General features: G+C 34.3%; 1 protein-coding gene across 4 annotated transcripts in view; it reads right to left on the bottom strand.

Annotated features, from left to right (window-relative positions):
• The window catches only part of LOC120767342 (protein sickie), a 460,987-nt gene that overhangs the window by 176,608 nt on the left and 265,918 nt on the right, over window positions 1–18,461 (bottom strand). Inside the window, exon 1 of one of the 4 annotated variants that reach the window (XM_040093301.1) lies at window positions 2,953–3,082. The exons of the other annotated variants lie outside the window; for them this stretch is intronic. Coding sequence (XP_039949235.1) covers window positions 2,953–3,044 — 92 coding nt within the window. The 5' untranslated portion in view covers window positions 3,045–3,082. Of the gene's footprint in view, window positions 1–2,952; window positions 3,083–18,461 lie in introns of those variants that run through there. 4 annotated transcript variants of the gene reach the window in all.

Below are 18,461 nucleotides of genomic sequence, written 5' to 3'. Positions count from 1 at the left end.
CACTTTGTGTCATTTGCGACAGATATTGTTACCACGACTATCTATTTGCTAGACCTTTCATTTATGCATTTTCTTGGTTTCGAAATGAGTTTAACGTATCTATGAACCCATGTGTATAGCATACACGACCTACCGACAAATATTGCGGCATTTTTTCCTGCTTATTATTTCCATATTTGTTTGCTAATGGAAATGCCAAGTTTTTATTTGCACTTTGATGTTTGTAATTGAATCAAATGCTCATAAGGGATGCTGATTTTCTGACTTTTTTTTTAACTGCAAACTGCATGCGGTGGTGGAAAATGAATTTTAAGGGTTGCTTTTGTGAAAATGTCGAAATCAAAACCAAACCGACCAGAAATGAAATATGAATTTCTATTATGACTATGAATTGGATGCTTGTAACGAGCACATTGAAAAATGGGACTATGCACATACATATGTATTAAAAATGGATTTCGAATAAGTAAAATCGGCTGGATTGCATAATATTGAACAAGGTTCAAAAATTCAAAAACAGCCGCGAGCGTTTTACATACTAACTGGCGGAGTAAAAAATTGCAAACACAGCACTATTTTGTTATTTATTTTATTTTAAAAAATTTATGAATATTTTATAAGAGCATCTCGACTTGGCCTCTGGCCAAAGTGGCGCTAGTGGGCCGGATACTAAGGAAGGGCGAAAAAGCAAAAGTTGCATATGGTTGCAATAAATAAATATAAAGGCAAAGAAGTATGAAAACAGCATAAGAAAGCTTTCTGGAGCAAAAAAAAATGAGCAGGAAAAATTGCACATCAGTAGCATGCGCCATATGGTGCAATACGTGCAACAAAGCAATCGTTGCAATAAGCAAAGTTTTTGTAGTAATTTAAGATTATTTTATAAAAAGGAACAGACAATTGCATAAATTATATTTTGCGGTGTGGCAACGCTGTTTATGTTGATTACAGTAACTTAAAATATTCAACTGTAGCAAAAATGTCGGGGTCATCATAATTTCAACATTGCAGAAACATTTCATTGAAGTAAAATTGTGTTCACAAAAAAGGTTCGTGTCTATTGGTCAGTAGAAAAGTTAAAAACATAAGAAAGCGGTGCTTCGAGACACATCTGTGACATCGTGTCAGGTGATAAATCGTGTATAAATCCACGACGTATCAGTCCGAAGGTAAACTGCAGTCGACTGTATGAGTGTTTCCAGATGAGACGAATGCAACAAAAGTTGTTCGCGTACAAAGCACTTCCAAGCGGAAGGCTGCTTGTTGAAGTAATTAGATATGTAGCAACCATAACACCAAAATGATACAGAATAGTAAATTCTGAGTGATACACAACCCTTTTTTGTCAGTTGTCTTTCGAGAAATCTGGTAAGCAATGCGACCTCTCACACATCGATTGAAACAACTGCAGTTTTGCGTACTTAACACATCGATTTGATAAGTCATCTCCTTCGTTTGGTCTTGAATTGGCACGGAATGCCCTCTTTTTATTCCCGTATGAAAAAATAAATTCATAGCTCAACGGACAGTTGATGTGTTAATGCATATTTTGGAGATATCTCAATGAGAGTAGAAAAAGTGGTATAGACCTTAAATGATAATATTTTGAAAACCAATAAAAAGATTTTCGATTGTTCTTATTTGTTCTCTAGTCCCGAAATTTAAAAGGCAATGCTCGTAGGTATCACTCTCAAGAATTGAATCATGCATCGTCACTTTGTAGGCTACAATCTCGAACAATTATTTTTTATTTGACTATCAATAATTTTTATATTGCCGATAGTTTCCTTGAGATATCGGTGTAGGTATCGATAGATTTGTAGCATATTATCTATTAATACAACTACTTTAAGGCGGAAAGCTGCTAAAACTATTTGAAAACCTGCTTAGGTATGTACATATGTATATACCAAAAAATAAAAACATTATCTTCTCAAAAGCCAAATTTTCACATATTTTTGACCTTTGTGCGTTAACTTTAGTCAGAATTCACTAAAATCTCACACTGACTTTCGTTCTTCAACTGCACTTTCTACTTCCAAAAACCATTTTAGTTTAATATTTTCTCAAAAATCTATAAAAAATACTGTCAAACAACAAAAAAGTACTACGAGAACAAAAGATAATAACAACAACTAAGAGTTTACAATAAAAAGGGCAGAGAAAATATTTAAGTGCGTCTAAAATTAGCCGCAGAACTCCCAACCACATTGACATTCGTTGCTGCGACCGCCAGCATGCGCCTAGACTAGGCTACGGCGAAGATTTATAGCCCCAACAGAACGAGCAAATCTTCAACGCCCTCAAAAGGCGGCATTAGCAGCGAGTGTGCTGGAGTTAGAAGTGAGTTATTTTCGTTATTCTCTATGACACAGCACTCAAATAGGCGCATATGTGTACAAATGTTATGTGTGTTGTAACATATTTACTACAAATCTATGTAAATATATAGAAGCACTACATAAAAATATATGTCTTCCCTTTTTGTAGAAAAATACCTCAAATGATTATGCTGTAATGTGCGCTCATTAGCGGCGTGCGGCAAGAACAGTTGATATACAGATGCGGTAGAAATTTTTAGGGGCAGCTGTGGGAGGTGGCCTCAAAGCATCTTTGGCGCTAAGTAAGAAACAACCGCAGTACACGGCATGAATATTTAGTTATAACGATTCCCGCTAACCCGGAAGTTTATTGCATTCTTTTGATGTGTTAATGGCAAATGATATACTTCTAGGCGCATATACACGCATACATATATTTCTAGCAATACATAAAGTGTGTGTTTGTGCATCGTACTTCTCCCCCGACGATTTTCATTGATATTTCTTTGGCATAACATCTAACAAAATATTTAGTCATATTATGAATATTCAGCGGTTTTCGCGGCATAATTTCATCTTTGCTTTTTGTTGTACATAGTTTTCGTTGCTAGCTCGAGTAGCGAGTACCTACCTTCTGACATCCGGCGAGTTGGGCAGACTGCGACATTTGCGACTACTCTTGCTGCTGCTGCCATGGCCATGCGATGACGATGAGTTACCCATGTTGTTGTCGGTGGCAACAACAACATTTATTTTTTTTGGTGTTGGAGATCACGTGATTTTTGTTATTCAGTTGTTCTTCTTTTTACTTCTTTATTAGAATTTGCATGTTATTTGATTTTTGTGTTTTGTTTTTGAGTTTCAAAACAGGAAAATAAATTTTTTGATATTTTTTATTTCAGATGAAGTAAAAATTAATTTGGCATATTATTTTTGGACGCTTTGGTTTATATGTATATTCCTGTTTGTTGGTAAATATTTTTGGCACTTTTGGAACACTTTTACAATTTTTTTATTTTTATAAATTTTTTGATTTATTATTTTGTAAATTTTTGCTTGAAACCGCTGAATTGAGTTTGAAATCACATATTTTATATCACTTCCTGTGGTGTTATGTAATGTTTTTAATCTGGTATTACTAATATTTGGGCAAAGATATATTTTTAATTAAAAATTATTTTCAACAAAGAATCTATGTATAATATGACTTGCTTAAGAAAAGTTAAACCATAACATTAATTTAATATATGGATTTAACAATATTTTCGAAACTGATATTTTTCAACTCAAAATAAAATGAAATGAGAATGAAATGAAAAATATTAAAATTTATTTATATACACGGCTTTGAACTCAAAATTAAATTTTGAAAAAAAAAAATATTTTTTTTAATATGAATTCTTTGAGAAATATAAAATATTAAAATATTGAATACATGGATTTAACAAAAAGTTCGAAACTAATATTTTTGAATTCAAAATAAATTTTCAAAAACAAAAAATATTTTTTTTTTTTAATATGAATTCTTTAAGAAATGTAAAATATTAACATTTATTTATATACACGGACTCAAAACTGATATATTTGATCATAATATGAAATTTTCAAAAATGTGAATACTCGAAAAATATAAAGTTCGAAACTAAAATTTTAGCTGTCAAAATTAATTTTCCAAAAATATTTTTTTAATATGACTTCATTGAGAAAAGTTTAATCAAAATTGTTTATTTCCAACAAGATCGAAATTATATCGGAAATTCAAATTAAAAACATCTTTAAAAGAAGTGAGGTTAGGTTACTTCCTGCGATTTGTTTGGGCGTTAAAATCGAGTATAGAATCCATAACCACAATTCTTCTGTTTTATAAGCAGTTGATGAATTTGTGAAGAAACAATGAGCTTTATTTAGAGAAATCATAAAACGAGACTTTTCAGAAGTGCACAATGAACGAAGAGCGACGAACGGGAGTCGAAGTTCGGTAACCAAAAGCACTGAAGGTAGAAAGGGGAAAAAAAGTCTTGAAAAATATTTTCATTAAGTTCCTTCGATAATTTTTCTCGGGATATAAAGACCAATATCGGTAAAACACGAAGAAATTTGTAGCAATTGATTGCAAATCATTTTATTATTGCTTCAATATCAAAATTTAATGCATATCATGCAATATTTGTCAAGCACTTACACAGATCTATTTATGGGGATATAACTTTCCCTGAGTGGGACTGCCAACCCTGAGGCAAGTAATCAACAAACCTAATCAAAAAAAAAACCTCAATTGTCCAGGTCATACAGCCGAAATTGAAACACATAGAAATTCAACTTAGATATAAACCAATCTAGGTATGTACGTACATACATATATGCCTTTGAAAGTAGTTGTCCAACACAATAGGCTGCCTCTGGACATAACCAAACAAAAGGTAAAAAGTATGCAGGCATAGAAAAATCCCACAAACAATGCGCACAACACTCGATTAGACAATAGTCCTCCACATTTCAGCCACAAAACTTCAACGAAATGACCAAAATGTCTAAGCTCAAAAGCGTTGCACGCATCTGTGTGCTTTTGGCCTTTATTAGCTCATAATGCAATTAAGCTAACAGATTTCCAACTTCCGTCATGAGTAGGGTAAATGGTAAATACCAAGCAGACTGTGCGTAAATAAGCAAAATAATCAAAAGAGAAGCAGATGAAGGGAGTAGAACCCGTAACAAGCAGGAGGAAGAGCGATTAAAAATGCCAGAGGATATATGACGGAGCTTGAAATACGAGCATGATCGAATGATGTGTACTCTGACACTGAAGTTGGCTAATAAACAAAAATGTCATGGAGCAAAAGGGGAATTGAGTAAATATGTTTGTGCTGAAGTGAGGTTATGTAATGAAGAGCAGTATTCTAAGTGGGGTTGTGCTACAAATGGGGTGGATTTTGTTCATAGATTGAAGTGGGGTCAGATTTGAGTTGATAATTAATTTAATGTTGCAAATTAAATTTAAGCACTTTTGAGGTAAAAATTAAATGTCAATGAGCGAAGGTCACGGAGGGTTCAAGGAGGATTGGTATTTTTTTGTGAACATATTATTAACTTTATATGAGAGTTTTAATTAAATAAATGAAAATAAAAGTGAAAGACAGATTTTCTTTTATTTAGTTTTCAAAAATATCAATACAACCTCTGAGTATCTCTACTGAGTAAGTTTTGAGTATAATTCTAAGGCCTGAGCGACAGCAACAAATTGAGAAACAGCACGCTTCTGACAAGTGACAAGTGTCAGTAAACAAATTTGCTGGCTGCCCAATGGAAAATAGTAGAGAAAGGAAGGAAAGAAATCAATAACTTATAGCCTTTCTTACATATACTCGTATACATATGTACATATGTATGTATAGGCTTATGTTTCCTGCTGTAAATTGATACTGCACAAAATACACAGCTTCCGCTGGACTTGTGTAAATCGAACAGTCGCTTATTTGTGCGGTTGTAATTGTGTTGGCGGCAGAGGGTGGCTTGAAATTGTGTGTAAATAATTTACGCGCGTGTCTGACACGTGATGCAACAGCCATTTTGGATTTGCAGTTGCATGCGTTCGACTGCAGTCACTGGCACACGCACACCCCCACACATTACGAGCTGTAAATTAACGGATGTGCAGGGTTTTCGTGAGTTTCACGTGTGATTTCGGAAACATCAATTTCACTTCGAGTGGCTGCTAAATGTCAAAGCAATTGGTATTACGCATGGTAGTTGTTGTTGCAGATGGTTATTTTTTGCCTTTATTGGCAGGTGAAGAGGGTGCGAATTTATTGGGTTAATCAATTTGTCGTAAAAATTAATGAGAGTGGATTCGGCGATTTTTCTACTGAGAAGTGTGAAGGCTTAAGTTGGTTAGGAAGCTGTTGTAAGGAATTGCCAGCTATTACAAATTATTATGTGTCTGAGTGTAATTTTCTTTATGGCCAGGAAATCGAAAGTAAATGTACTTGAAGATAGTAAGATGAATGTTGCTACAGAGAGAAACTGGTTCAGCGATTGTCTTCAAATTGTCTATTACAGCAATAAGTAATATGTGGTAGGTGTGGCTGTAAGTGAGTCAGCGGTTGAAAGTAAAAGGTAGACGGAGTTAAAAAAAGGTGAAAATGATATATTTCTGGTACGTAAATGTTTGGAGAGATGTTTGAGGTAAGTGTGCTATTGTAAACTTTGCTTTGAATTATTTGCTGCATTCAATGATTTACAAGCTCTCTAGTGAGCTATAAATAATAACGGTTTAAGTTGGGAGGAAACCATGAGTAATTGCTGTTATTTGGATGTTAAACTTGTAGCTAAACATATATTAGGAACGATTACATTTTGTTTAATGGTGTGGTATAATACCAGTAATATATATATTTATAGAAAAGAATATGCCAACTCCTCCACTAAGTGAAATTACAACAAAAAATATTTGTTCGAAACCAAATTCGAAAAAATTTAACTGTTTTTAAATTCTCTTTAATCATTATTTTTCTATTAGGGCGTACCATTTTTGTAAACTTTTCTTGTGAAGCTAAAATAGGCTGAACACTTTCAGGAAGTTAAATCATTCGATTATGCTAGCAATTAACTTAAAAATTATTCTGGGAGAAAATTGAACGGACTTGAAAAAAGCCATAATATTTTTTTCATAATATATAAGAAAAATGCCATTTAAAAATATTTTTTAAATGGATAATGAAAAGTGGAAAACGATCATCTGTTGATGTTCATTTTAGAAGCTGAATTATTCATATATATATACATATTTTAGTCGTTTTCCAATTAAAAAAAAAGTTGTCAAACAATGGCACACCCTAACGATTAAGTCAATCCATTAAAGACTAAAAGGAGTTGACAAGCGACAGCAGTGGTTTAACACCAATATGCCTGGTTTAATATCTGCATATGATTCCGTCTAAAAGTCCAGATTTGAAACTATTGGAATACAGTTTGTGATTAATGTTGGAGCACATGACCTGTCGAATATTCTACAGGAATTTGGAGAGTCTCAAAAAATCTTTGGTTGGAACAGCTTCGTTAAAACCAATACAAACTTTGCGTATTGCTTGGGATCAATGGCCAAATCGTTTGAGGTCTTGTACAAAATCAAGATCGAAGAGTTGACCATTTTGAAAAAAAAGATTTAGTAAAAAGTAGTTAAAAAATGTATTACAGTTTAATTTTTATAAGGCCCTGAAATTGTAACAGAACTTATGGCAGCACTAAGTATATTGCTCTCATAATTATTTTGTTTACAGCCTTTCATGCCAAATCTGTGTAGACAGCTGGATTACTAGTAATTTTTATTTTGGTTTTCACTTTGTAGTATTACAACAACCAACAAATAATTTTACTGAAAAATCGTTTTTGACGCGTGTATTGATTGCTTAATTTCTTGTCATTTCTGACAGCTGACATACGAAATGTCATTTCGCAGCAACAATGCCGGCAACACGATGAAACGTCGAACTAAGCAACTTCGTGCCCCATGCACAGCTGCTGTGATTTTAGACTTGGCGCATTCCACCCACACACGCTCACAAAAGTCAGCTGCGCTTCGATGGCAATCAAATAAATTGTGGCAAATTTGTGCAGGCAACCACAACAGACTGTCACAGTGAGCAAAATAAAGACAAAGAGGGGGAATAACAAGAAGGAATAAGTGATTGCCAGCAAAACATGAGTTGCGAGAAATTTATATGCCTCTTAACAACAACTGCATAATAATGAGTAGGTGATATGCGAAAAGAAGGTACGCGTTGCCAGCAATGCAACGGGCAAGCAACACCAGCAACAGCAACAAAAATAATATGCAACGAGCAGCAGCACAAAGCAGGCAAGTGATTGTGGCAATTACAGGCGTCAAGCTGACGCGCAAGAACAAGCAAAAGAATTAAATTAATAAAGTGCATACTCATGCAAACATATATAAATACACATGTAAGTGCTGTAAAGTGTTCTGACTGCAGGCAAAGTAGCTAGATAAATCGCTGTGATTTTATTTAATTTATTTTTCTGCTTTTCAACTAAATTTTGTCATGCACGCTTGTACTATTTAATTGTGGCGACACAAGTTTGCATGTCGCATGCAGCATCTTGCTGGCCGTGGCGACAATGCTGCATGCACGTACGTTGGTGGAAAACATGTTAGTCGCCATGTTGCAGCATGTAGTGGCGCATGTGTTTGTATGTGCACACTTCGGCATCCTTTCATCGCAATTTATTTACATGAAACTGAAAAAAATGCAAATAATTTTGTTCAACATGCAAAATTTTGTGGTGCAACAACAATCATTGTGAGTATTGCTGGCATGTGGCATACGCAAGTTGCATGCAAAATGCGGTATGTGTAACGAATTTGGTTAAACGAAAATTGTAAACACGCAATTATTTGTCAAAACAAAGGTTAATTGCTTATGGAGTTGTGGGAAATTGTTGAAAATGACACGGTTTTGTAGAAAAGATTGAAGAATTTCGATATTAAAATTTCAAAATTAATTGAAAAAGTGAAAAATTTAACAGTAGGAAAATTGATTTTGAAAACAAGTATTCGAATGAACGCGCCAATAAATTTGCTGAGCTAACGTAAATGTATGAGAAAGGTCGAATGGAAAACATATGAAATAATAGAAAAAATCAAAATAAATATAAAGAGGGAGCTAGCGAAGAAAAATCGTAAATTTCGGCTACACCGCTACTATAATACCCTTCAAAGACGCATTATAAGAAAATATTTATCTTGTTTTTGCGAGGTCAGTTTCTATGGCCGCTATATGCTATAGTAACTCGATCTAAACAAATTGTTCTGAGGTTGTAACGTTGCCTTAGAAAATAATCTGTACCAAATTTAATGAAGATATCTTGCCAAATAAAAAAGTTTTCGATATTAAGGACTTGCTTTCGTTGGATCAGTTTGTATGGCAGCAATATGCTAAAGTAGTCCGATATCGGCGATTCCGACAAATAAATAGCTTCTTGGAGAGAAAAGGAAAGTATGCAATATTTTGGATCGATATTTTGAACGCTGAGAAAGTAATTCGCGTATATAATGACAGACAAACGGATGTGGCTAAATCGACTTAGCTGATCACGCTGATCATTATTAAATATATTTTTTAGTATCTCTGGCGATTTCTTCTGTGTATTACAAACTTTATGGCAAATTTAATACACCCTGTTCTGGGTATAAAAAATATAAAATAAAATTAAATTTTAATTAAATCAAATTAAATTAAATAAAATATATTTTTTTTAGACTTTTATCGACTTTAGATCTAAAGCGTATCCAGCTCGTTTATTTTTAATTCACGTGACAAAATTTTTTACACAACCCTCAAGCCTTCTAGCTGCACCCACAAACTTTTAAATTCCAATTAACGCCCACATCATTGTCCCCACGTCAATAACGAAGCCTGTCAAAGCTGCACACACTCACTGACATAATTTATACGATCTATTTTAAATGCATTTTATCACACTTTTATTACTTTTATACGCATCAACTATAACCACCGAACAGCTGTTTCTTGGTACTACTAACCAAAACCATATCAGCACCACCACCGGAGAACATCACCAACCAGACCATGAGACGCATTAAATATTTTACTCACACCCAAGCGCTGCGAAAGCCCTGCTAATCGCAGAAGTCGTGAAAAATCACGTTTCAAATACATTAGAATGCAAGCATGCACATACAAGACTTTGTATATTTGTAGTATATATGTATGTACATACACATAAATATATTTATGGCATGAAGCATATCATAGTTGCATTTGCCCTTTATTGGAACTTAATGTGAGTATGGCAGCGGCAGCTACACTGTGAGAAATTGTATGCATAATTCTAGAAAAAAATGAACAAGAAGCAGTTAGGTTATTTGTAAGGCTGAAAATCATACCAATTGCCGTGATATATATATATATATGCTAAATTTTCTTTAAATATATATATATTTTTGTTTGTTTGTTTGACAATATAGGTTGATTTGTTGGCGTCAAATTATTGAAATTCAATCGACTGCTTCTGAGAAAGTTTTGAAGAACATTTGAAACTTCTCTGACTAATGTCAGATATTGAGACAGAGAGCTCTAAGAGTTATATTCCCTGAATCCCGTAGCCGATCGCCAGAAAAACCTCCGAAAAATTGTGTAAGGAGGTGATGAAGCTTTCTCTTGTTAAAATTATCTCGAGAACCCAAATCACAATGAAAAAAATCATTTTGTGTGAAAAACTTTAAAATAATATAAGAAATGGAATTCCTGCGATCATAATCTAACAAATATGTATATCCATATAGAAGATCGTGTGTAAACTTAAAGTGGTTCGGTCCAGCCGTTTCGGAGTAATTTTTTCTCATCGAATCTAAAAACAGCGTTTTGAGTATAACGTGTTTAAAGTTTTCGGATCCGATTGCACTAATTTAAAAAATTATTCCAAAATTTGTGGCAGTGCATTTCTTACATAACTATGAGTTTTCCGATTATACAATTTTTTTGATTGAGTTATAAAAAGCAGAAGAAAAACCTAAATTTTTCCGAAAATATTCAAAATAATTCTATCTGATAATAGTGCAGAATTTTCCCGTTACAATTTAGAGTTCACGCTTGGAGAGACTTTCTTAGAAGTGTCGAATAACCTATTTTTAAGAGTACCAAGCAAAACAAAAAAATCGGTTTCTGACCCACCCAAATCCTCATGTCTTCTACAAACCACATATTTTTCTCAGTGTACGCGAGCATATCGCCTTTATCAGCTGCCGGAATAGTTTAAATGAAAAACAGACCGCAACGATTAGTGCAACATTAAGCCACATTTTATCGCCCCCCTGTTGGCAACGAGTCAATGGGTCTTTCGAAGAACAACTGCGCGGCCCACAAAAAAAGCGATATGCGAAAAATTTGTGCGATCGATGTGGAGGAAAATTGAAATTTAGTCACGTACACATGCTTAGCGAACTGCAAGCAACTTAAGTGAAAAGTGAAGTAAAGTAAAGAAATTAAAATGGCAGCGCACCAAAAGAGGATTTCAAACTGGCAATAAATGGAGATGCCGCACTGAGCTGATATACTTAGTATCTAGATAGTGTGGAGCGGTAAAAAGGGCAAGCACTCGCGAACAAAAAAGGGGCGAAATGTGATGCAGAGTAAATTAGAATAAGGCATTATGACCAAAACGGTGAAGACGTTTGTCAAGAGAAGGCAGTCGGCGATATGCGGGCGAATGCAGCAACTGCTGGTGATGGCAATGATTGCTTAATTTATGCAGGACTCACACACATATGACACTGTATTGTACCCCGATCACTTCTCGCACGCTCCTTCTTCCAACAACTGCTTGTTTAAGGAACTCCGAACCCTGCTTGTGGTTGCTTATCGTGAAAGGGTTCTGCGGCTTGTGGCACAACAAAAAGAATTAAAATGAGGAAGCAGTAAGATGCGTGCGGCCAACAAAGTATCAGAAAACGCATAAGTTTCCAAAAGGCAGCGAGTGTCTCGCATGCAGTTTAGTGCCCTTCGATTTTCGGTTGGCTAGCCGCAATGGCGCTGCAGTCGTTTAACGGCACGAAATTGTCGACACGCGTCCACAGACTTACTCGTATTTTACCAAAAATCTTTAACGCATAATTATATGCCAGTGCTTTGTTGTTGTGCATTTAAATTTGTACGAATCTGCTTGCAGTTGGCGTATGACCTTTTTAGTCAATGTCTTCCTACGTTTAGGTTTTGAAGTTATTATTTGTTGTTGCTATTCCTTTTGTTGGCGTTTAAATATTGTTTACGGTTATTTTGTGGCGTACTAAAATTGTCTGCTGAAAGGAAAGAGGAAGCAATTAACGTTGTTGGTGTCATTTGAACGTGTTTTGACAGTTCAACGGGAATGCAAGTGCCCAAAACGGGCAGCGAATAAAGCAGAAGATAAAAAAAATAAAAATGTTATGTCACCAAATTGGGCTTCAGCACATATTTAGCTGGAAAAAAGTTAAGTGACGTGACCATAATAAATAGTTGACGAGTTCCTAGAACACATTTAGTCTATTCGTATTAATGGAAGGAAACTGAAAATTGTTTAAAATTCGAAGATAGTCTTCAAAATTACGAAGAATAAGGTTGAATAAATGTTTACTAAGTTTTGGATAAATAATTAAAAAAATAACGGTTCAATGCCTTTATTTTTAATATGGTATATTCTTGGAAAGTTTTATTCCATATTGTCAACCAAACCTTTGAGGCCAGAAATATAAAAATTGCAGAATTTTTCGGCATAAAAATTAATTAGAAAAATTCAAGATGTTTTTAGAGAAACAGACCTATAATATAAAAAAAAAATACCCTATAAAATAATGTAGGTATTCCAAATTATGTCTATGACAATGGCGGCTAAGTGTTTCTGTCAAAAAACTGACAAATGTTTGACGTAAGCGAAATTGTCTAAATTAATAGAAAACTAACCAGGAATTAAACTACCAATCTGATCTTATATTTTTCAAACGTCGGCGACCCTATAAAGTATATGCACATATGAATGATCAGATTCCCTCTCTCACCAAGAAGCTAATTATCTGTTTGTTGGAACGGCCGATATAGGAAAATTATAGCGTATAACTGCCATACAAACTGTCCGATTAAACTCAAGTCCTTCTACGGAAGAATTTTTTATTTGACAAGGTATCGTTACAAAATTTTTCACACATTAATATCATTAATATCCAAAGCAAAACTATTATTTCCAAACATATGGTTCAAATCGAACTATTGTAGCAAATAGCTGTCATACAAACTGACCGAAGAAAATCAAGTTTCTGTATGGAAAACTTTTTTATTTGACAAGATATCTTCACAAAATTTGACAAAGATTATTATCCAAGGTATGACTACAATTTCTGAACATATGGTTAAGATCGAACTAATATAGCAAATAGCTGCCATGTAAACTGACCCATGAAAATCAAATTCTTGTATGAAAACTTGTTTTTAATTATGAATGGTTTTATGGCTTCGGTGTATCCAAAGTTGCATTTTTTCTTCTTTTTTCTCATTCATTCCAATTCTCATTAAAACTGTGTTAAGTACTTTTCACTTCTTCATTTCACGTCATTAAATTGGCATTCGGAGAAGTCGCGAAACGCAAAACGATTGATTTTCAATTTTGATAAAGCACAAACTTAAAGTGTGTCACTACAGAATACCGTTTCCGTCACTTGTTACTGTTTTTCTTTTGCTGTTTTACCGAATTTTTTTTCGGAGCATTCCTATCAAAAGGCACAGCGAAGCATTGCTGTGACATTTATCTTGTGCCGGTTCAGCGCTAGTTGGCTGGTGTCTTTTTATTACCTTTTCTTAGCGACATTAAATGTCACTGCGAAGTGAACCGAAGAGTACGCAGCAAAAAAGGTATGGTAGACGGAGCAACTGACAAATTACCGATTAACTTTGACATATAAAACAATCGCATGACATTGCGTCTGTTGCCGTTAGCAATTTCTTTCGCCGCTCTTGTGGATTCTTAAAGTTTATGGCTTTGCCGGCTTGAAAGGCATAAAAAATAAGGAAGCGTATGTGACTATGCTGCTTTGTATTTGAAGTATAATACTTGGTGTGCGTCTGCTGCTTTACCTTGCACTTTAAGCACATTTTGAGATTGGCTGCTTTGACAGCTGTCAAGCGGTGTGCATTTCAGATAAAAGGCGCGTGAGCAAATTTTGCAATTTTTCGGTGGAAAAGAAGTTATTTGAGGTGTTCTTTTATGGAAGTCAAATATAGTCAATTCAAGAATAATTTTTTAATCTTTTTTGCATGTCAAAAATAACTGAATTTAAATTTGAGTTTTTTATGCTTAAGTGTTCGAAATAATTAGCTTTAAATTTGACTACATGTCTAACTCTTTTTTTGTTTTGCTCAAACTCTTGTAATTAATTCCAAAAAATTATAAAAATTTAATTTATGTATACATTTTTTCAAATTTTTATTTAATATCTTCTAGCATCTGTAAACCAGCTGCAGCTGTATTAAAAACTCATCCATCCACCGCTCATCAGACACATTAAAATTATGAAGTGCAGCAATAAAAAACTACATAACAACTGCTCAACTCCCTGGAGCTAGTGCTGCCCTCGCATACTGTCAGTAACACCAATAAAAAACATCAACAGTCAGTGTCATCTCTTGCCATAATATCAATAAAGCGTGAAGCTCATTTACTGCCCACACACACACAAACGCACACACATAAAGTGGAGAAGAGCTGTCATTAGCTGACAAGTGTGCTACTGTCATTGCTGCTGCTGCTGCTGCCGTTCGTGCGTACGTTCGTTTAGTCTATGTTTTATTGTAACGCGCATTTGTTTTTGGTTGATCTGTTTTGAACTTTTGTTCGTAGTATATTTGTTATTGGCTCTTGGCCGGTATGGAAACGTAAAACAAGTTTATGCTTATCGCATATTTCCGCTGCAACGCACTCAAGCGTGCAAATGTTGTTAGAATAGCAATAAAACAACAAATACAAAAAAAGTAACAAATGAAAAACAAAAACAAAAAAACAAAAAAAAAAACAAAATAAATGAAAAACAACAAACAAGAGCTTCAATTGCTACAAAAACAAATTTAGTAAATCAAAACTTCGGTGGCACATCAATAATATTAGCTTATGGAAGCGCAAACTTTGTAACTGTTGCGTGTATTAGCTAAGCATACACTGTGAGAAAATATGTACATATTTGTAAAATAAATTTCATCATGAAAAATATGCAATCCAACAACGAGTAGAAATTATTAAAATTTTCTACCGAAATTCGGAGTCGTTGGCCTCAATTTTAATAGCACTACGCCCAATTTATGGTCGCCAATCGTCCTGCCAGATCAACAGTTTAGCGTCTAGTAGAAAAATTTGAATCTACAGGTACTGTACAAAATGTTCCCGTGCCAGTGAGACAAAGAAGTGCCCGTAGTGTCGAGAATATTGCTGCCGCTAGCGCATCACTTGAGGAAGACGCAAATCAGTCTCTCCTAGATCGTTCTCAAGGAGGAAAAAGGTAAACGTCATGAAAGAAAGAAATTAGTTTCAAACATGATTCAATTATATAGTATATTCCAAAAAAAAAAAACAATTTGTCAAAAGTGTTTTACGTTATGATGTCAAAATCAGCTGATTTTCTATGTTTTTACAAGTATGATTCAAAAATATATCTCTCAAAGCTTCCAAGGTTTAAAAATACTTTTTTGTAATGATAACTGAATACCAATACATTATAAATCTCACAAATATAAATATGAAATAGTTTATTTGCCATTATGGCATGAAAAATATGCTGTGGACTAACCCAAACTAATATAGTTGGATCCAGCTCTCCAAAATGTCAAACCATTAATACTGCTCTTTTTGATAAATTTCAATGATAGTAGTATTCTAGGTTAATGGTTTCTCTCAGTGCTGATCTTCTAGTTAAGAAGCATTAACTAATCACGGCAAGCCTAACCTATAATAAACATACTGGTAAGATCATTCTGATAAAATTTTGTCCGCAGTCATTGAAGAAAACTTCAGTTTACTTCATGAGAAGGATAGTACAAAATATTTAAAAAATTCCAGAGTTAAATGAGACGTTGAAAACTTCCTTATGTTTCAAGTTTGACAAAATTGATCTAGAGTACCAAATTCTCAGTGTAACAAAAAATTGAATCAGAACATACCTTTAAAATCAATATAATGATAATGAAATATTTTAAAACAAATACAAAATTATTCTGCATGAAGTACTGCACTTGATAATGATATGTATGATATTCAGCGATGATTTTTGTATCAACTATTGGCTATAACATCACGTGCACATACTCTACATGTAAGTATATATCTGATAGCGCATTCCAAAGAATGATGCAAGCGGGAACTAGCACAACTGCAATAATAAAACCGACAAATGCGAATGCCACTTGATATCTATCACGACTTTGACAAGTGTGTGATCGCAGCAGTTGACAGTGCAGTAGCTGTCATTTATAAGATATCATATAAATCAGCTAGTGGCAGCGGTCATTTGTGCTTATAAAAGAAAATAGTAAAATAGTGTGGAAAATGTAAATTATATATACTTATTTTAAATCTAGTAGATAACTTTAGTAAGTGAACTATGTAGTATCCTTCAGTTTTGAGCGTGATCTGAGAGAATAAAACAGAATTTATTTAGTAACGTAACTATAAAGAAAATAAAGTCTTACACCTGCTTTTTGTCACTTACTGCCCCTTCATTATGCCCCCAAAACTGAAAATTGCCACACTGGCACTTGAAAAGATATTATAAATTAAAATAGTATACAGTTAACTACTCAATTATTATCCAAAACGAGTCAATTTAATGAGCCATAAACTCATAATTAAATCGCCATTCAAAAAAACCTCACAAACACGCGCTCATGAACCCACTCTTTTACATATCGCTTGCAGCACAATTTGCCTGGCACCAAGAAAAGGTGAGTATTGACTTTTGACACCTGAGCGCAGCTGTTTTTGACACCGGTACCATTGTATACACCTACTATAGGTACAACAACAGACGGTTGCACAGCATTTTTCCAGCTGGTGCGTCTTTAGACAGTTTTATTACGTACTTCATTCATTTAAAATGGATTAAAAATTAAATAAATGAAAATATCTATTGCAAGCACACCTACACATACACATATACATATGTCAATATGACATTTCATTTGTCTGCCTAACGTTGCCGTTGCTTTGGTGTTTTGACAGCTTGCGATTGACAATTGTGATATCATATATGTATGTATGTATGTAAGCAAGTAAACCGAGCACTCGCTGCAAAGGAAGCGCACATATGCGAGCAACTGACAGCCGATAAGGGTGCAGCGTGAACTAAAAAAGGAAAGTCAGTTTGATTGATTCCCGTGTGGGCATATGAAAATAAGTATCCTCTACGATTTTTATTTATATTTACAAAAATGTATGCCACTTTTATTTTATTTTTTTTTTAGAGCTGTCAATATGTGCGCAAGAGTTCGTTGACACTGACAGTCAGTACACACTGGCTCCAAAGAAGTTCATTGTCAAGATGAGCTCAATGTATTAATACTTAATAATAATGTGCGATATGTACATGTGTCTGTGTACTCTCATCAATACATATTTGAATGAGTACGCTTACAGTAGCAGTTTTGCTTTTTACGCTGTTGACATGACATTTGACAGCTCTGTCATTAGCCGAGAGGCTTAAGCAGATGCGAAGAAAGACAGCGAAGGCAGATTAGCGTTAACAGCAGCATAAATAAGAAGCTACAATGATTTGTTAGAGTTGGAAAAGGTTTCGAGAATTTGTCAAACAATGAAATGTCTTGTAGTTAGAATATTAAAAGTCAGTCACTTATGACCCCTACCATCAACGAGGGTTAAGCTTATTTGCAATTGCTTATGTGTTGGACATATTTGAGTAGTTTTTGCTGTTGTACCATTGTTTAAATGAAAACAAGGGTTGAACTTTTCAACAATTGGGAAATTTTCAGCATTCGTCGGCGGTAAGAATTTTAAGGGGAGTGAGATTTTACAAAAATTAGTCGTCAAACTAATCTCTGATAAATTCAATGGCACTTGAATCACATGCATATATGTATACATATTTACATATACATATATACAAACCATTCAGCACTTGAATGAAATTAACTTTACAACAGTTTAACTTTTTCCACTCCAGAAAATTCCGAAAAGTTTCCCAAGCATTTTCCACTACAACGACAAACTGCTTTTCGTTACAGTGGGGGTACTTGAAGTTGGCTGGAGTTACTACATAGAAATCTGCCTCTATAGCCATTCATATGACTTTGTAACTGTACAAATGTACGTCTGCATGTAAATATGTAAGTTTGAACTCCTTTCAAGTGCGCTTTTGTGCGCGTAAATTGGAAAAACCACACAATGTTTATATGGTTTTAAAAAAGGGGGAAATTTATGGCGCTCAGAATGTGCTGAAGCAGGCAGACAGTGGAAATTGTTATTGGAAAGTGGAAAAGGATGTTCGCGTACTGAAAACTACATGCTGCTTACAAGTCAAATGAAGATTAATTAAAGCCACGCGGAGTCTTAAAGAAGATAATTAAAAGCATACCGTTG

The sequence above is a fragment of the Bactrocera tryoni genome, chromosome 2 (genome assembly GCF_016617805.1).
Source record: "Bactrocera tryoni isolate S06 chromosome 2, CSIRO_BtryS06_freeze2, whole genome shotgun sequence".
In the NCBI taxonomy this organism is placed as follows: Eukaryota; Metazoa; Arthropoda; class Insecta; order Diptera; family Tephritidae; genus Bactrocera; species Bactrocera tryoni.
Note: the sequence above shows the minus strand (reverse complement) of the source record. Positions and strands in the feature narration are given on the sequence as shown.